Source organism: Phyllobates terribilis, unplaced genomic scaffold (assembly GCF_046119375.1).
Source record: "Phyllobates terribilis strain yellow unplaced genomic scaffold, ASM4611937v1 Scaffold_11__3_contigs__length_659146591, whole genome shotgun sequence".
In the NCBI taxonomy this organism is placed as follows: domain Eukaryota; kingdom Metazoa; phylum Chordata; class Amphibia; order Anura; family Dendrobatidae; genus Phyllobates; species Phyllobates terribilis.
In genome coordinates, this window is record NW_027362771.1 from 269,186,553 (window position 1) to 269,207,808 (window position 21,256).

General features: G+C 41.3%; 1 protein-coding gene across 7 annotated transcripts in view; it reads right to left on the minus strand.

The window, feature by feature from the left end:
• The window catches only part of CACNA2D1 (calcium voltage-gated channel auxiliary subunit alpha2delta 1), a 1,188,449-nt gene that overhangs the window by 720,345 nt on the left and 446,848 nt on the right, over positions 1–21,256 (minus strand). For all 7 annotated transcript variants that reach the window (XM_073652315.1, XM_073652320.1, XM_073652318.1 and 4 more), the window contains exon 4: positions 11,614–11,673. In XM_073652315.1, coding sequence (XP_073508416.1) covers positions 11,614–11,673 — 60 coding nt within the window. The remainder of the gene's footprint in view (positions 1–11,613; positions 11,674–21,256) is intronic.

Consider the following 21,256-nt stretch of genomic DNA (forward strand, 5'->3'; position numbering starts at 1 on the left):
GTCTGGAGACGCCATGGAGAGCGATCTGCTGCCTGCAACATTCTTCAGCATGACCGGTTTGGCAGTGGGTCAGTAATGGTGTGGGGTAGCATTTATTTGGAGGGCCGCACAGCCCTCCATGTGCTCGCCAGAGGTAGCCTGACTGCCATTAGGTACCGAGATGAGATCCTCAGACCCCTTGTGAGACCATATGCTGGTGCGGTTGGCCCTTAGTTCCTCCTAATGCAGGACAATGCCAGACCTCATGTGGCTGGAGTGTGTCAGCAGTTCCTGCAAGATGAAGGCATTGAAGCTATGGACTGGCCAGCCCATTCCCCAGACCTGAATCCGATTGAGCACATCTGGTACATCGTGTCTCGCTCCATCCACCAACGTCACGTTGCACCACAGACTGTCCAGGAGTTATCGGATGCTTTAGTCCAGGTCTGGGAGGAGATCCCACAGGCGACCATCCGCAACCTCATCAGGAGCATGCCCAGGCATTGTAGGGAGGTCATACAGGCACGTGGAGACCACACACAATACTGAGCCTCATTTTGACTTGTTTTAAGGACATTACATCAAAGTTGGATCAGCCTGTAGCGTGTTTTTCCACTTTAATTTTGGGGGTGACTCTAAATCCAGGCCTCCATTGGTTAATAAATTTGATTTCCATTGATGATTTTTGTGTGATTTTGTTGTCAGCACATTCAACTTTGTACAGAACAAAGTATTCAATGAGAATATTTCATTCATTCATTCAGATCTAGGGTGTGTTATTTGAGTGTTCCCTTTATTTTTTTGAGCAGTGTACCTTGTATGGCACCACATGGGGACTTCATAAATCATTTTGCAGACTCTCTTTCTCAGACAATGTCTGCATGATCTTGGCTTATATATGTTGAAATTTAAAGCGCTAATGAGATTCAAATTCACCAACTCCACCGGATTTTACCGGGAAATTCAAATCACAGCTAATATATTCTCTGCAAATTGAAGGTCTGTTATTTTGCTCTGGGTTGTTGAGAGACCCCAGAGCATAAAAAATGTAAAATGTTAAAAAAAAAATAAAACTAATACTCAAGCCACTCATTTCTGCTGCTCAGTTTTCCCCGGATGTCCTTGTCATGTCTTCTTACCGCCGCCTCACTCTCAAACCTTGGGCATGTACAGGGGCATCCTGGACCTAATCACAATGGGATTCCCAACCTAGAGTGCCCAGTGTAAGGTTGCGGCACATGTCCTAATGTTATATTGTCGATACGACCTTACTAAGTCGCAGACTAGTGTGAAAATGCTCTGGTTTTCGGTGTGCGTTGGTGGTAATTAGTGATGAGCGAACGTGCTCACCACTACTCGGTACTCGCTTGAGCATCATGGTGTTTGACAAGTTCGGCGCTCGGAGAGTATTTCCGGGTTGCTCGAGCGGGAACTCGGGTCCCCTCCCTGCATGTTTGGCGCTCTTTAGAGAGCCAATGAACATGCAGGGATTGCCTGCCATGCACTGTAATGCCGTAGCCATGTTGGTTGTGGGCATTCCAGTGATTGGCTGTCCGTACAGCGTCATCAGGTGTATATCAGACCTGGCACCGCCATGCTCGTCACAGTCACTCCGGATCAGACAGTGTAGGGAGAGCTGCTGCTGAGCTAGGGAGAGATTTACTTGTGTATTAGGTAGTGTAGGGAGAAAAACCGTACATTACACATATCCATCTTAACAAACAGTCCTTTTGAGGACTAACTAATCCATCTGCAGAGATATCAGGCAGGCAGGGTATATAGGCAGGCAGGCAGTGTATACAGCAGACTGCAGTGCACATAGCACAAGAGGCTCCATTCCAGTTTCGTAAGCTGCTGCTATTAGATATTTCTGGAAATAGGCCCAGGTCTCAGGGGCCAGGAATAATTTTTTTTGCATCTTAATCCTCATTATTTGCTTAAAAAGCAATGCAGAGAACACGGTTTTTCTGCATCATTTGCTTGTTGGCACTGCAGAATACAGCCAGGTCCTTTCCATATTACAGTGCTAAAAATGCATCTATGTAAAACTATGTTTTCTCTATCATACGGATCACATTTTACGTTTTCAGAAAATACTGCCATTTCTGGCCTCCAATAAAAAAAAAATTCAGTGTGTCAGTGAAGTATTTGACACTGGTTTGCTGTTCAAAACAGTTACCTACAGGCCAGGTATTTAAAACTGTGTTTTCTCCATCACACGGCTCACATATACATTGTCAGAAAATACTGCCATTTCTGGCCTCTATTAAAAATTTCTTTCAGTGTGTCAGTGAAGCAATTCACAGCAGTTTGCTGGTCAAACTACTTACCTACAGGCCAGGTATTTAAAACTCTGTTTTCTTCGTCACACGGAACACATATAAGTTCGTTCCAAACTCAGTCATTTGTAGTGAGCGTCGAAGATACTGTCCTCCATTTATTTTGCTTTATATACATTGTACATGTCATGGAAAGGATGTTCCTTAACATATTTCCCGGGAAAATCCATTTTGGTTTCGTTTTGGTATGTTTTATTGTGAGTCCGTAAAAGTGGCGTAATACCTCTGACAACGTTGTTGACAGAAGTGACCTGGGAGTCAGAAATGCTTCCAGGGGTCTTCCCCATGCTGTCCCCATGTCATTTGAGCACTGTTCCCATCGATTTGGGCAAATTTTAGGCCCTCTGCAGACCGCCGGGGGGAGCCGCCTGAAAAATGCTCAAGTTTCCCATAGACTTACATTGGGCTCGTTGCTCGGGTCAAGCACCCGAGTATTCCAATTTGCTTGACTCGAGCAACGAGTACCCGAGCATTTTAGTGCTCACTCATCACTAGTGGTAATAAAAGACGGTGAGAAGTGAGTGGTGATATATTAGGATTTTTGAGGGGGTTATCCTTTTTCTAGCTCTCTATGATTCAGTAGACTGGTCATTTTACTGAATTAGTGCAAAAGCTGCATTTTCGAGAATACAGATTTTTGTACAATTCAAGTAGAATTCAATTCCACTCAAATAAATTTCCCTAACACTAACAAAAACATTCCTCAAGAGTGTATTAAAATACATCTATTCTAAAGTGTTTGCAATGGCCCAATACAATTACAGAACTCAGGTTTCACTTAATCTCAAAAGTATAATTTACTAATGGAAACTTAAAACAACACCGTTGTGGGAAATATTTCTTTAATCATGATATAATTACAAATGTGTCCTTGTTGTTTAAACTTATTATCTTCAGCATGAGAAACTTGTATTCACTTGTTATGAGTATACACAAGTGATCCACAGGGTACAAAATTTGAAAACAGCAGATGATTGAGGTTCTATGTGATTGGGATACAAAATAGTGTGAAACTGCCCAAAGCACGATACACCGATGTAACCTCTAACAGGTTAACAATTATCCTGTACTGCCAAATAATGGGAACCTCTTGAGCCATGATGAGATTGATGGAATTAAGTTTGGGGCTAAAATTATTGAGTGATGAAGCTATTTATTGTGTGATTTCAACATCATTTTCTTAGATATTGATTATTGTTTTGTTATTGTTTGGTCCAGAAACAATACTTTGATGCCTATATCTCCTGCATTTGTTAAAGTGGATAAAGTGTTATTTAACGGAATGCATCCCACACCTTTTAATCACATTAAGTAACGATAAAAGTTTTACAGATAGACTATTATGACACCAATAGTTTAACCGCGTCCCGATATCCACGTTGTATGTATGGCGGAACCACAGGAAGGGCTCAATAAAAGAACACTGACAGTACAATACACTGTTATAAAGCCATATCGCAGTGTATATGACACAGGTGTGTCAGATGTGACAGACAGTCTCCCTGCAGTTGGTTATAGAAGATCTCTTCGTTTGGCATTACAGACGCCTTCTTAGATCTGTATCACTCTAGGACCCAGTGGCTACCTCCCTCCTGCTAATTGACACCCAGGCCTGGGTGTTTAAATACTTTGTTTGCTAAGGGGAGGCGCAAGTGATATTCACATGTTTCATTGTGTAGGCTTGGAGCTGCTGCAGTCTGTTTACTTCCTCTCTGGTGCTAGGAGGACGTGTGGTGTAATCTGTCTGAAGTCGGCTCAAGCGAAGTTACTTTCCCCCGTGTTTGACTCCCTTGTTGTCATTAGTTGTTAGTGGGGACTGACTAGTGCTCATCCCCCCTTCCCTATCCAGGGCCAAGCTCTAAGGAAATACAGGGTTTAGGTTCCTGTGTGGCGATTGATGAGGAACCAATATAGGGACGTTAGGAGAGACAGGGTGATATCAGATCAGCCTAGGAGGTCTCCAGTCCTCTTTTCCCTAGTGTCTGGGCTCCCTTCCCTCTTCCCTTCATGTTGCACTTAATGTTACGCAAGGTGTATGAAAGACTATCACCAGCCGTGCACATTTTGAGAAAAAAAAAAATGACACGGGTTTAGTTGGGTGTTTTTTTTTGGGGCGTTTTTTTCCTTTCTCCCTTTCAGTTCAGTTGCAGAGCTCACAGAGTGGCTGCGCAGTTTGTCTCTGGAGGTGAATGATCTCCGCTGTGAGGTTCAGCAACAACATCAAAGGCTACAGGTTGCTAATGCGGGGGTCTCTGCAGGTAGGCCTGTCCAGCCTGAACCCAAGGTTGCCCTCCCGGACAGGTTTTCAAGTGGTAGGGACAAGATTTTTGTGCTCAAGGAGGCCTGCAAACTATACTTTAAACTTTGTCCTTACTTCTATGGGAGTGAAGAGCAACGGGTAGGAATTGTGATCTCACTGCTGCAAGGAGATCCTCAATGCTGGGCATTTTCTTTACCGCAGGATTCGGTTTGTTTCCGGTGTCTGGAGTTTTTTTGGGGGGCCCTGGCCCTTATCTATGATGACCCTGACCGAGTTGCCTTGACTGAGTCTAGGCTACATCGCCTTCAGCAGGGAAATCGGTCAGTGGAGACATACAGCTCTGAATTCCATAGATGGTCAGCAGATTCAAAGTGGAATGACTCTGCTCTTAGAAGCCAATTTTGTGAGGGCCTTTCAGAAAGGTTGAAAGATGCTTTGGCAGTGTATGAAACCCCTGAGTCCTTGGAGGCTGCCATGTCAGTGGCTATACGGATTGATAGATGCCTTCGGGATAGGCAGGTGAGACCACCTTCACCAGGGTCTTCTTGTCGGGGTTATGTACCTCTGCCGGGGGAGCGGTCTGGCGGTGAACCAGTACTGGGGGAGGTGGAGGAACCAATGCAATTAGGGGGTGCCTCTGCATCATACATTTCCCCGGAAATTCACAAGAAAAAAGGCATATGCTTTTTATGTGTGAAAAAGGGACATTTTATTGGGGTCTGTCCTTTGATTCCTAAGCAAAAGGAAACTCAATTAACCCTTTAAAGTCTGGAGTTGGATAAGCAAGGGGTGCATTTTTCGCCAACCTGCAGTTCCCGGTTTGTCCTGATAGCAGAGGTGGTGCAAGAGAGCAAAACCGAGAAAATTTCTATGTTTGTTGACAGTGGAACTGGAGTCAGCATGGTTGATTACTTTCTGTGCTTTAGCTAAGCCTATTCCCATCTTCACCATCGACTCAGTGCAACTTGCACAGAAAGCATTAACTCAGATTCTACATAATATAAAACTGAGGGTGGGGTCGGTTCATTGTGAAATAATTCCTTGCTATGTCCTGTAGGTCTTCCCACCCCAATTGTTTTGGGTCTTCCCTGGTTGGTGAAACAGAATCCATTGGCGGATTGGCAAGCCAGGGAGATCAGTGAATCGGGAGATTACTGCCATGAGAACTGTTAAGATATTTCCCTTGCTACACTCTCTACGGAAATACTACCTGCTTTCTGTCAGGTTTTGAGGCCTTTTTTCTGAGAGGGGGTGTCAGGATTTGCCTCTTCATCGGGCATATGACTTTCCTATTAACCAGACCCCCGGAGTTAAACTACCAAAGTCCAGACTGTATAATCTTTCTGTCCCTGAGAGACAAGCCATGAAGGATTTCATTGTGGAAAGTCTAGAGAAGGTACACATCAGGCCCTCATCTTCACCCGTGGTGGCAGGGTTCTTCGTCGTGAAGAAAAAAGATGGTGGCCTACGTCCCTGTTTAGATTTCCAGGAATTAAATCAAATTACCATCCGAAATCCATACCCTCTTCCTCTGATTCCAGATTTGTTCAGCCAGTTTGTGGGAGCTAAGGTATTCTCCAAGTTGGATTTAAGGGGAGCCTACAATCTGGTTAGAATCAGAGAAGGGGATGAATGGAAAACAGCGTTCAATACCTCTGAAGGTCATTTCATGAGTCTGGTTATGCCTTTCGGTTTGACCAATGCACCTGCAGTGTTCCAGCATTTCATAAATTATATTTTCCATAATTTGGTGGGGAGGTTTGGAGGTTTATCTGGACGATATTTTGGTTTACTCACCTGATTTGCAGACACATTGGGGGCATGTTAAACAGGTGCTCCAGATATTAAGGGATAACAAACTATATGCCAAACTGGAAAAATGTGTTTTCGCCATTCAGGAGGTGCAGTTTTTGGGGTACTTGTTGTCATCTTTAGGTTTTCGGATGGATCCGGAGAAGATCCTTGCAGTTTTTGATTGAGACCGTCCCGAGAACCTGAAGGCTCTACAAAGTTTTCTGGGCTTTACTAATTTTTACCAGAAATTCATCCAAAATTACTCAGTAATTGTGAAACCCCTTACTGACAAAACTGATTTTTTCAAATGGTCGGATGCCTCCCTCCAGGTTTTTCTCTTTTTTTATTGTTGAAGTTGATGCGTCGGATGTGGAGGTTGGGACTTTGTTGTCTCAGGGTCCATCCCCTGTTAAATGGCGTCCATGCGCTTTCTTTTCTAAAAAATTGTCTTCGGCTGAGATAAATTATGACGTGGGTAATAGGGAACTTTTGGCGATCAAATTGGAGTTCAAAGAATGGTGACACTGGTTGGAGGGAGCCGTCCATCCTACTACTGTTATTACTGACCATAAGAACCTATCATATCTCCAATCAGCTAAACGTTTCAACCCTAGGCAATCCAGATGGTTCCTGTTTTTTACTAGGTTCAATTTTGTTGTCACTTTTTGTCCAGGGGTCAAAAATGTCAAGGCTGATGCTTTGTCCCGAAGCTTCCCTGGTGGTGGTGACCATAAGAACCCTGCCCCGATATTACAGAAGGGGGTATTCATTTTGGAATCTAATCTGTACCATCTAATCTGCACCGAAAAGTAATTAAGGAACATCACAACTCCATGCTTGCTGGTCATCCAGGTGTTAAGGCAACAGCAGAACTCCTCTCACATCGTTTTTGGTGGCCGGGGTTGCATTGGGATGTGCTTGAACATGTATCTGCTTGTAGAATTTGCGCGCGTTCTAAGGTTTCGCATACCTGTCCGTCTGGTACTCTTCTTCCACTGCCTATCCCTAGCAGGCCATGGACACACTTGTTCATGGATTTTATTACTGACCTACTGGTTTCTGCAGGCAAAACTGTGGTTTTGGTGGTTGTAGATAGGTTCAGTAAAATGGTTCACTTCATCGCATTACCAGCACTTCCAAATGTCAAGACACTTGCTCAGGTGTTTATAAATGAGATCGTAAAGCTTCACGAGGTTCCCTCCGATGTGGTGTCAGATCAGGGGACCCAGTTTGTTTCCAAGTTCTTGAAAACATTCTGTTCTCGTCTGGGGGTGCAGCTGTCCTTTTACTCTGCCTTTCACCCTCAGTTGAATGGACAGACCGAGCGCGTCAATCAGAATTTGGAGACCCACCTCAGATGTTTTGTCTCTGAAAATCAGGGGGATTGGGTATTCTACTTACAGCTGGCAGAATTTGCCATTAATAATCATTGTCAAGAATCCACTGGCAGGTCACCGTTCTTTGGTGCATATGGTTACCATCCACAGTTTGGTACCTTTAGTGGGGGAGGAGCTTCGGGAGTTCCTGAGGAAGAACGTTTTGCTTTGTCGTTTTCCTCTGAGTAATTTAAAGATCATGGGAGACAGGTATAAACGTATGGCTGACAGAAAAAGCTTGCCAGGTCCGGACCTGAATGTGAATGACCTTGTGTGGTTGTCTACCAGGAATATCAAGTTGAAAGTCCCTTCTTGGAAGCTGGAACCTAGGTTTATTGGTCCCTATAAAATAACCACCGTCATTAACCCAGCAGCATTTCGTCTTGAGCTTCCTCAGGCCCTTAAGGTCCACAATGTTTTCCACAGGTCATTACTCAAGAAATATGTGGAACCTCTTGAGCCCTCACCCCTACTGCAGCCCCCAATAATGGTTTATGGTAATCTAGAGTTTCAAATTTCGAGGATTGTAGATTCTCGTCTCCAATGTCGTTCCCTACGATACTTGGTGCATTGGAAGGGTTATGGTCCAGAAGAGAGGATGTGGGTTTCAGCATCAGAGGTGAATGCTCCCAGGTTGGTTCGTTCATTCCACACCTCTTATCCTGAGACACCTGGTACTGAGTGTCCAGAGACCACTCGTAGAAATGGAGGTACTGTCACGGGTGTGTCAGATGTGACAGACAGTCGCACTGCAATTGTAACATAGTTTTAACATAGTTTTTAAGGTTAAAGGAAGACTAAGTCCATCTAGTTCAACCCATAGCCTAACATGTTGATCCAGAGGAAGGCAAAAAAAAACATGTGGCAAACACTAAACTCCATATTGGGGAAAAAAATTCAATCCTGACTCCATACGACAATCAGACTAGTTCCATGGATCAACGCCCTATCAAGGAATCTAGTATATATAACCTGTAATATTATACTTTTCAAGAAAGTTCCATAGTCTCACTGCTCTTACAGTAATGAATCCGCGTCTGTGGTCTCAGAGTAAAAAGAAGAGTAGAAAGGTCTTTGTACTGTCCCCTCATATACTTGTACATAGTAATAAGATCACCCCTAAGCCTTCTTTTTCCAAAGTAAATAACCCCAAGTGTAATAACCTGTCTTGGTATTGTAGATCCCCCAGTCCTCTAATAACCTTGGTCGCTCTTCTCTGCACCCACTCTAGTTCAGCTATGTCTTTATTATACACCGGAGACCAGAACTGTACACAGTATTCTAAGTGTGGTCGCACTACTGACTTGTATAGAGGTAAAATTATGTTCTCCTCATGAGCATCTATGCCTCTTTTAATGTGTCCCATTATTGGTTGCAGAAGATCTCTTTGTTTGGCATTACAGATGCCTTCTTAGATCTGTATCACACTAGGACCCAGCGGCTACCTCCCTCCTGCTAATTGACACCCAGGCCTGGGTGTTTAAATACTTTCTGTTTGCTACGGGGAGGCACAGGTGATATTCACATGTTTCCCTGTGTAGGCTTGGAGTTATTGCAGTTTGTTTACTTCCTATCTGGTGCTAGGAGGACTTGTGGTGTAATCTCTCTGAAGTCGGCTCAAGCCAAGTTACCTCCCCCGTGTTTGTCTCCCTTGTTGTCTTTAGTTGTTAGTGGGGACTGATTAGTGATCATCCCCCCCTTCCCTATCCAGGGCCAAGCTCTAAGGAAATACTGGGTTTAGGTTCCTGTGCGGTGATTGGTGAGAAACCAACATAGGGACGTTAGACGAGACAGGGTGATATCATATCAGCCTAGGATGTCTCCACTCCCACTTTCCCTAGTGTCTGGGCTCCCTTCCCTCTTCCCTTCATGTTGCACTTAGTCTTTCCCACACCTTGCGTGACAGTATAGCACCAGAAATCAATCAAGCAAATACATGTTCAATCCTCTTGTAGGACTAAAAAACACAGTGTAAAGTTAGATATTTTTTACTTCATAGTGTATGCTGTAGAAATGCAGATTTTTTCCCATTATGCCCCACAGAGTTTTTTAGTTTTTTTCATCAAATTATATACTAAATAATATCGAAAATTCAGTAATGCCAATAATAGATTCAATTCAGCTCACAAAAACTCAACCCACATATGATAATCTCTACAGAAAAAAAAGTTATGGCTCTTCTGAAGCCTGAATGAAAAAAATGGAAGTGTAAAAACATAAAATGGCAGATTCATTAAGACTGGCATTGTCCACGGCAGTCTTAGTGAATGGGCTGGCTGGAGCATGATGCATCTACCGTATTTTTCGGACCATAAGACGCACTTTTCTTCCCCCAAATTTGGGAGGAAAATGGGGGGTGCATCTTATGGTCCGAAAGTAACTTACCAGTGGTGGTGGAGTGGGATCGGCGGCGACAGCAGCAGCAGGTGGTGGCGGAGGTGACAGCGGCAGCAGGTGGCGGTGGCGGCGACAGGTGGTGGTGGCAGTGACAGGGGCAGCAGGTGGCGGCGGCAGCAGCAGGTGGCGGCAGCAGAAGAGGTATCTGCCTGTGAGCCGGGGCCTTGCCTGGTACCAGGGCCGATTTCTTGCTGTGAACGGCTTCCGGTGTGCGCGGCCATCTTTCTGAAGCTGATCTACAGGAAAATGGCCACAGGAGCCGGAGCATGCACTCCGCTACGCCGGCGGCCATTTTCCTGTAGATCTCAGAGTGATGGCCGCGTGCACCGGAAGCCGCTCACGCAGCTCTGCCACGCTACTCACAGCAAGACACCGGCCCCGGTACCAGGCCCCAGCCACCACTCACCCAGGCCCCAAACCCCAGCGCCAGTCATCACTCACCCAGGCCCCAAGCCCCCAGAGCCAGCCACCACTCACCCAGGCCCCAAGCACCCAGAGCCAGCCACCACTCACCCAGGCACCAAGTCCCCAGCGCCAGCGACCACTCACCCAGGCACCCAAGCCCCTCAGCCCACCAGCGCCAGGCCACCAGGCGCCCAGCCCCAGGCCACCAGCACCAGGCGGCAAGGCCACCAGGCACCCAGCCCCAGGCCACCAGCGCCAGGCACCCAGGTGACCAGCGCAAGCCACCAGTGCCAGGCCCGGCTTCCTGAAGGACCTTGCCTCCTGTGTCCCCCGCTACACGGCCCTTCCAGGTAAGATACCTATTCAGACTATAAGACGGACCCCCATCTTATCAAAAAAAAATTTTTTCTATTTTCCACCCCAAAATTTTGGGTGTGTCTTATGGTCTGGTGCGTCTTATAGTCCGAAAAATACGGTCGTTCATTAAGAGGCACACACTACTTAATGAATTAGGCAAATTTCTTAACTGCCATGCGCCTCTGCCAGAAGTTTGCTCCAGTCAGTTGCCGTACATTTCAGTACTGCTGTACAGTACTTTTCTTGGGTAAGTTATCTTTTCATGAATATGCAGGCTTAGCCCATGCTGAGCCCATATTGGTGCAGTTGGCTGAGACTGGAGTCAAAATTTGGAATATTTTTACACAACATTAAAGTTTTGATACAATATTGCAACTTATTGAGATGTTTTATGTAGGGAATTTTGGCGCAAGAACAGTAATGAATCCGTCAAAAAAAATTATTTTTCAGGAAAAAAAAAGAGAAGAAAATCTCAAGGAATAAAGAATGCTGCCGTTTAAAGTAAATGTAGTGAACTTTGTTTTAAAACCTCGAAAAGAAGTTTACAAAATGTAATTATCCACCATAATCTTAAATGTAGATATGTCATACTCTGCAACTGAGAAACAACACAAAGAGAACAGCTTACTGACTCAAACTTTTGTTGTAATTCCAGAAAATTAAGCCAAATGTTATCTCTTTTTATGGAAATATGTGTAAAAAATACCCCAAAAGCATCCCTCCATTGATGTGATCCTTGAATCTCTTCTGCTTTTTCTGCCAAGTGCTGAAAGAGACAAAAAAAAAGGAATTATTTTTTTTCCCATATTAGACCAAGAAATAGAAATTTTTCTTAATATTCTGAAGCCAAGTACACTATAATTCATATAAATTACATAAAAGTACCCTCGAAGCTGTGATTGTACACTGTAATGCACCATGTGTAAAATAAATGGAGAATTTAGCAATGCTGTACTTCTCCATACAATCAAAGCCAATGTCCAAAATGTACATAAGACGCCGCACAGATCTGTGGCTAACGTGTTAGACATTTTACTTAAATGGTCATTGTCGTTTCCAAAAAATGTATAGAAATCAGAATATAAGCTAATATAAGAAGCTTTGTAATATTTATCAGAGAAATATCTGCAAGGAGTTTGTATGTTCTCCCTGTGTTTGTGTGGGTTTCCTCCAGGTTCTCCGGTTTCCTCCCTCACTCCAAAGACATACTGATAGGGAAACTAGATTGGAAGCCCCAATGGGGACAGTGCCCATAATGTCTGAAAAGCGCTGTGGAATTAATGGCGCTATATAAGTGAGTAAAATAAATAAATAAATATGATTATTTCTCCACTTATGAGCCATCTATTTTCCCCACCCTGCCTCCTTAAATCATCATGCATTCTGAAAATAAAACAGCTCAAAGCCATCTTGGTCAAACCAAGATGGACTGCCTGCTTAGTGAGGTGTCCAGTTACAGGGTCTATTAAAGGGAATGTGTCACTAGGTTTTTGCTACCCCATCTGAAAGCAGCATGATATAAAGGCAGAGACCCCGATACCAGCAATATGTCACTTACTGGGCTGCTTGCTCTCATATTTATAAAATCACTGTTTTATCTGCCGCAGATTTCCCAGTTCTCTGGATTTTCCCTTTAAATGTTATGGAGAAGGGGAGGAATGAGTAGTAGATAGAAACACTGATTGAAGAAGAGAAACAGATCCAAGCCAAACATTCTCTAGCAAGTAATTTATCTCATCCCACAGCTAGATTCACAGCTACACTGCTCAGTAATGCGGTGTATTGTCCTCCATGCTACTTCTGTATGTGTGTTATATAGAGAAAAGAGCAGGAATATATCTCTCTGTGTGCACAGTATATAGGAGACATAACAGCAGCCAGTCTCTACCCCCTAGCTTAGAGAAAACTGTAAATCATGCATGGTAAAAAATTCTAGACACAAGTTAGACAATGGCTAATAATAGAGTTCTTTCTCATGTACACACACGACAGCTCATTTTGAAAAGTTACCTAAAATGGCAGGTACATTGCAACAATTATGTAATTATGGAATAAATCAAAATATAATATAAAATTGCTCTTTTAAATATATTTTATTTAATTATTTTAATTGAAAGAAGGCTGTATTTTTCAGTACCCTTAAAAAAAAAAAATTTTCAACAAGTGTGTTGACAAACAGATAACTCTCTCTTGCACTTCGGTACTTACAGAGCAACGCATATGATGTGCTCACTTTTTAGGATGCCCCATTTAGACAATAACATCCTGCAGAGCATTCTATTGACCGGTCTGTTAAATCATTAACTTGGCGAATAGGAAGCAGTACATCCCACTGTGTTAGGCAGTTTCAAGAAAAAAAAAATCAATTCACAATTTTACAGGAGCTTTCTATATATGTACTCTACTGATGGATATGTTGACCTTTTAAAACCTTTACTTATAAGCTCTCAGCTACTGGTTAGAATCATCTTTAGTATGGAAAAGAAAAGGTACAGATACTCAAAATCAGCTTTTTAGGAATATATAAAATGTAAAACCATGCAAATGATGTGACTATAAATATATGTGGAAAAAAAACATGGATTAAATTTGAACATGAAACAATAAAATAAATATCATACATGTCTCTACTTAATTTATTGTAAAGGGGTTGTCCAGAGCCAATTATTTTTAACTAGTTCGCAACTACCTACCTGTTCTATTCGGGGTTGGCTCAGGGTGGTCACTGACAGCTCCTGCTAGCGCTTTAGCTGTTTCAAGTGAAAAGAGCAGTTCTTCTTCTCCAGGGCTCCTCTGCCAACGGGGCATAACTGCCAACATCATGCTGATTGACAGCCGACTTTCCACAGTTATGCAGTGGGGAACTGGCTGTCAATCAGCATGATATTGGCAGTCATGCCCCATCAACGAAGCAGAGCGCAGAAGAGAAGCCTCTGCTCATTCAACGTGACATCAGCAAAAGCCGTGGAATCACCGGCAGGCGAGATCAGTTACCGCTCTGTGCCGGCGGACATCTGTGCTGGGCAGAACAGCCAGGTAATTAGCAATTATACCTGCCTGTTCTATTCAGCGCTGGCTCAGAGGGGTCACTGATGGCTCCTGACGGCGCTTTAGCTGCTTCAAGTCAAAAGAGCAGTTCTTCTTCTCCAGGGCTCCTCTGCCAAGGGGCATAACTGCCGACATCATGCTGATTGACAGCCGACTTTCCACAGTTATGCAGTGGGGAACTGGCTGTCAATCAGCATGATATTGGCAGTCATGCCCCATCAACGGAGCAGAGAGCAGAAGAGAAGCCTCTGCTCATTTAACGTGACATCAGCGGAAGCCGTGGAATCTGTGCTGAGCAGAACAGCCAGGTAGTTAGCAATTATACCAGCCTGTTCTATTCGGCGCTGGCTCAGAGGGGTCACTGACGGCTCCTGCCGGCGCTTTAGCTGCTTCAAGTCAAAAGAGCAGTTATTCTTCTTCAGGGCTCCTCTGCCGATGGGGCATAACTGCCGACATCAGGCTGATTGACAGCTGACTTTAAAACAGTTATGAAGTGGGGAGCTGGCGACCAATCAGCGGAAGCCATGTAATCACCGGCAGGAGAGATCAGTTACCACTCTGTGCTAGCGGACATCTGTGCTGGGCAGAGCAGCCAGGTAGTTAGCAATTATACCTGCCTGTTAGTTCTCATACCCACAGTAAAAAAAAATTGCATTGTCCGGGATAACCCCTTTAAAACAAAATCTTTTGTGGTATTCATTTATTCCATTTATTTGTACTTTTTTAAATTTTCATTTCAACTTCACAAATTAGTTGGCACAAAATTATTGCATTGTTCTATGTAAACTGTTAGCCCATGACACCTGCTGACAAATAAGGAATGCGAAGGACAGCTCACTAATACCTTTATTCAGAGTGTTAAATAACTAGTATAAAGGATTTTGTTTTTCATTTCTGAATCATAATGAAGCAAAGAAAATGGCCATGAAAAATGCCAAATGTTGGTTTCTTCAATTTTCTGATCCATATTTTCAAACAGGCAGAGACCACAGAAAGTAACATGACAAAAATGTAATAAATTCTTCCATCCTTTGCCTGATAACGTAATCACAGGATTATCTTTTTTTTAACACTTAACTTTTTTGTACAGGTTCTGAAAATTAGCAATACATTTAATAATCGATAACTTATTTATAATAGTTTATTTTAAGAATTATAAAAAATATTGATACTATACACGTGATATATTTATGGTTCAGTTTATTTGTATTTTACATTTGTCTAAGGGTTTAGAAGTCGGGGTGTAGAGGAACCAGTCACACTAGGAACCTGGCGCCTGAAGGGTGAAGGGTCCTCTTTGCAAAATAAGTAAACACTATGAATGGCACATGGTAGGTGGGGGGCCCTATCTTATGCCATTCAATTTATACCTCTGCTTTGTCTTTTGGGATTCTAGTTCAAATGTATTACTGTGTCAGTTTCTCTTGAAAAATAGTCTTTAATTCTGCTTAAATCTTATGTCTATATGAACAGTGAAGTCACCAATAATTTTATCAGATTAGGAAAATGTCAACATTCAATAAAAGCTATTCTCTTCAAAATAAGCATTTTCTCTCCTTTTATCTCCGTCTCAGCCACAGGGCTATTGAGAATTGTCAGTTGATAAGACACAACAAAAGCAAATCGTAGACAGTCCCATCTATTAATACTGCCGTCTTTTATATACTTTGTTAAATAAATCCCTGACATCTAGACATTTCAACTATGAAGCAGGTATTGTGCAACTTCCCTGTCTATCCCAGTCACACAGCTAATTCCCTCTTGTGAGCACATCACAAGTTAAAAAGTGTTGTGTACTTTCTGAATGTTAGTCTACAAGGAATATTTCAGTAGCTAAATCCAGAAATGTAAAATATTATGCCAACTTGTTAATGGATGCAGACAACTTGTTTTTCACCTAAATTAGGAAATTATATTAGTTTTCTATGTTTCATTGTATCTGTACTGAAATAATAAAACATTTATGGTACTTAGGCTCTTGGGTGTTAGCTCTTTTGCTCTTTGAATTTACATGCTCTAATATTCTATACCACCATGACTTACTTTGACAGAAGATAGTGGCTGATGACCAGATCATGCAGCTTATCTGTAATGCCCTATTTATTATAATGATGGTTGGACCATACATAACAAGCTCTTTTTACCTATTGTCTCCCCTCCATTTCCTTATAGATTGTAAGCTTGTGAGCAGGGCCCTCACTCCTCCTGTAACTGTTGAACTATGTTACTTTGTATTGTCTATATGTCGGTACATGTAAAGTGCTGTGGAATATGTTGGTGCTATAGAAATAAAATTATTATTATTATTACTTTGCCTGAGATTAAATTGTATATTTATCTTACATTACATGTTAATATATTAATAGACTGGTTTAAACCATTCAGGATCAGGATGTGATGGCATGTTCTAGTGATTTGAGATCAATCTCCTTAACTATACTTAAATTATTTGTCAACTGGGGTAGTTTCCAGGGTCATCTGTCCAAAGCATTTAAAGAGAACCTGTTACTCCATTCATGCTGCCCAAAAAATGGGCTACATGAAACAGTGAATTGTTGCATGTTTTCAGCCAGGTAGGTTTTTCTCTGAAGTCCTTCTTCATCTGAATATTTTGAAGAGCTGGCCAGGGACCATAGGGAGAGACCTGACTCTGGCCCTCAGTCGCTTCTCTCGGCTTCCCCTGCAGTTGATCGATAGATATCTCCAATGTGTGTACATAGCGAGAAACCTACTAATCAACTAGAGTGGTGCAAAGAGAAGTTGACTGGGAGAGACGCTGGACTGGTCATGTCTTTCCCGGAGGTTTCAGAGAAACACATACCTGGCTGCCATCAAGCAGCCAGCCTCTGATTCATGCTGCCCGTAGTCTGTGCAGCATCAATTGAGTGACAGATTCTCTTTAACTTTACAAAATAGTACTTTTTTATACAACGTAAATTACCAGATTTTGTAAGCCCCAATTGTGATGATCATATACATCAGATTCCATAATATCTATAAGTGTAATAAAAAATTAAGTCTAAAACACTTGTTTGATGGATTACTCATATTATTTTACATTAGGGATCTGGTTTTCAAATACATAATGAGGATTTTATCTTACTTTATTCTCATATGAAGAACTTATAAATTTATAGAGAAACAATTACTTTTAGTTTTAGATTTGGAGATTCCAAAGAGGATATCATTTCTTTCATACTACATACCCATTCATTCTAATTGAGGAAGTCAAAGAATATAACACTTGCTACTGAGTAGATACTAGACTACTATGCTAATGAGTTCTTTGGTATGGAGACTCTAATTATGTTCATGTACCTGTTGACTAGACACTAGATACTGCAGTTACAAATCTTCTTCACACCTATAAATAACAGAGTGATGAGAAATAATGACATGATGAGGTTAGAAAGCCAATTTTGGTTAATAACACGTCTTATATGACCCCAACACATGGGAGAAGACAGATGGTGAGTTGCTATAAATTAATAACATTCATTGTTACTTTTCTTTCACAGGAAAATCAAGAAGTCATTAAGATTTTTTTCTTTAATGATTTCGGTAACTTAGCAAGCATTTTTCTTTTCAGTGTAAATGATACTATCTTTTGAAAGTCTGCCAGTTTCTAAGCGAGTCTTGCAATGATTTAGAGACACACTAGGGGGTGTACATTTGGTTTTCATTAAGATTAAAAAGTGTCTAAACTGAATTTCTTTATCATTATATAAATAAGAGACTTTTCGTCTCTGAAAAAAAATATTTTTAACTAAAATGAAATAAAAATAGCAATATGATTACAAAAATTGAAAGAAAAGCTTTCAGGTAGAAAATTATTGTTCTGTAAGACAATCACCCATAAAATTAATGTCAATTGTTGAATATTGTGTCCCTCCCCCACTGCCCTTCATGACGCAAAGACCTCTTTGACTCATGGATTCCACCATACCTCTAAAGACCTTGCGGTGTCTGACACCAGAATATTAGCAGCAGATCACAATAACTTCTGTAAGTTATGGGAAAAGCCTTTGCACATTGGACTTGCTTTTCCAGTACATCCTACAGATGGGCCATTAAATTAAGGTCCCGGAAATCTGGAGGTCAAGTCAACAACTTGAACTCTTTTTCATGTTCCTCAAAAAATTCCTGGACAATTTTACAAGTGTTGCAGGGCACATTATTCTGCAAAGAAATGCCATTGTCATTAGGGTATAATAGAGACTGCAATATTACAATGCTAAGCTCAGTAATACATGTCAAAACAATAGTCACAGGAACCTGTGCTCTAAAAAGGTTAACATTTGCAACTATCTAGAATCGGAGGGCCATGGGCAAAATGCAGATTTTTTTTTAAGTCATCCAAAATCATTTTTTAATCACTCATAGAAGAATAGAAGAATAAGCTGACTATCAAATCAAATCCAGGACAAATAATAATATACATTGCTTATTTAATTACATGTTTGCTACTAAAATTATTCTAAAATATCTACTTAGTTTTTTATATACCACAATACTGTGTTCCTGAAAAACAGAGTGTTGCCACATCTAGCTGACATATTTCCTAATATAGTCAAGTAGGCATTGTACAAAATGATACATTTATTTGTTTTATTGGAAGTTACTAAAGATGTTTGCTATCGCCTCTGAAAAGTGATTTAAATGATAAAATGTACAATTGTTGAAAACTATAAACTTGCAAACAAATACAACAGTGAGAAAGTATTCATATATATTTTGTTGAGCAATTATAGAAAAAGCAGAATGAGATTAAGCATAGTAATAAAAAGTAATAATGCTTTTCTGACTTTTCAGTAAACGTTAGGGAACCGAGTAATATAAACTTCTATATACAGTAAATCTTTACAGAAATGATGGAACTACTTTTATTTTATTCACTTGTAATGAAACAGATATAAACACATCTGAATACACATTATTGAAATACTTCTGTTTTATTCATTTGAAAATTATTTTAATGCCCTCATTGTTAGATGCCAATAATATTAAATTAGAAAGGTCATAAGTAACCCTACACAGGTCTCTCTATATCTCTAGTATTTAGGGAATCTGTTACCAGACAGGTATTCCTGCTGTACACAACCCTGAGGACTGTGTTCCTATAGTATATACCCTTCTAACAGTATGATTAGTTCACCGCCGCAGTACAAGATGCCTGTGCAAATAGCTTTTATTTCTGTTAAACATCATATTCAAATCTCAGATGGGTGGTCCATCGGGAAGGCCCAGACCTTTCCTTAGTGTGTACAAAATACTGCCCCCTTGCTTTGAACTATGTGAATGACACCCCCTACAACATTCACATCTCGCAGTAAATCTTTTGCTTGCTCCTTTTAAAAACACCTGGTGCATGCGCTTATGGAGTTTATTTACTGCCTGAACAAGGCAGTGTGAAATGTGCATGCATGATACTCTAATTGAACAGTGCAAGTGCAAGATGTACTACTAGTTGGCAGCTGGGGAATATCAGTCACATCAATCAAGGTGATGGACAGTATTATCGACACAATACTGCAGAGGGCTCAGGAGTCTGGGTTCACCAATGAGACCATCCTGGTGTGAGGGAATGCATATGACAAGGACCAGAAATAAGACTATACTTACAGTTATCCCATAGTGATGAACATATCGATCCACGGTATATTCGAACAACTTGCAATTCGAATTATGAAAATTGCAAAAAAATGAGCGTTGGTTGTTTAAGATTGCATCAGTCACAGAAAGCTGACATGACCTTAGATGTGATCTCGCGAGTGTTCCCCCTAATTCCTTGTAGCAATCACATCACATGGTATAGCTCAGTCAATCAGGAGCGACTATTATAGCCTGTATCAAAGCATATGCAGGGGCTGAAGCAGCTATTTTAGGATGGTTTTAGGCTAGTGAGAGGACATTAGAGCTCTGGAATAAAACAGGAAGACAATACCTAAAGCATTGAGCACTCAATGGCTGATGACATCAACTTCCTGTTTGTGGCACATTAGTATATGGGAGGTGGAAAACTTTTCCAGATGGGTGGTGACCATGGTGGCCATTTTGAAGTCGGCCATTTTGGATCCAACTTTATTTTTTTCAATTGGAAGAGGGTCATGTGACACATCAAACTTATTCAGAATTTCATAAGAAAAACAATGGTGTGCTTGGTTTAACCCTCCGTCACATACAATATCGGTTCTAACGAGTTCACATACAATGTGACTGTCAGGCGAAGTCTAGAAAAATACCTATAATATCTAATGTTTGCAATTTCAGTGCTCTAAAAGTGATCAGTGACCTTCATAGGGATGTAATAAAAGAGACTACACATAATCAGGTGCAAAAAAAACCATTTACTTAACATAAAACTAATAACTCTGAAATACAAACATTTCAAAACTCCCGCCAAATAGTCCCCAGTTCGACTCTGTCCAAAAACTCTACAAAGAAAATTTATGGAAACAAACAATTTTAAGGTACCTTAAGTACTATTAAACAAATATTCAATCAGAATTAGATCCTGAAGTTTCCCCAGAAAAATTACACTTGCAGAGCAAAGAGCAAGAATTAGACATCATTTTTGTATGTGTCAGGCAGATTGCATTATGACATTTGTGACATTCATAATTAGAAAGCCTTCTGATTCCGCTTTCCGTGGTGCAGGTGGTGCATCTCCTCCTTTTGGGAGGTGGTGCAGGTGGTGAATTTTCACTATCATCTTCTGGGCGGAATCTTTTGAGCTGAACTTGAAGGCGAGAGGGGATACCGATTGTTTTCATACTTCTCCTGCGTAGCTCTCCAAGCACTAGTTCATGGGCCAATTTTTTCAGATAGAATCGTCTACGGAGTGGTTCAAGCTTGTTTTCAAGGTAAATGACTTGTGAATTTATACCACCCAAATTCAACATAGCAAAAAATATGACCATTGGCCAGCGTTTGGTGTTTCTGCTGACGTTGAAAGTTGAGCACATCTGATCAGCTCTATCAACACCCCCTTTGGTTGCATTATAAAATGTAATTATCTCCGTTTTTTTTTGTGCCTCAGTCCCAGGATCGATGGCATCATCATCATGAAGTGTTGATAGAAGAAGTACAATTTTTTTTGCTTGTGGTACATAGGAAACCAAAACCTTTCCATTATGGAATGCAAACATACTGCTGTACTGTTGTTTCCCTTTCACACTTACAAACTGTGTAGGCAATTCTTTTTTATTTTTTCTTACAGTTCCGACATATGAAAGCTTCTGCATTTTCAGATAATCAATCAGATCACAATTTGAAAACCAAATGTCAGCTGTTATATTGCG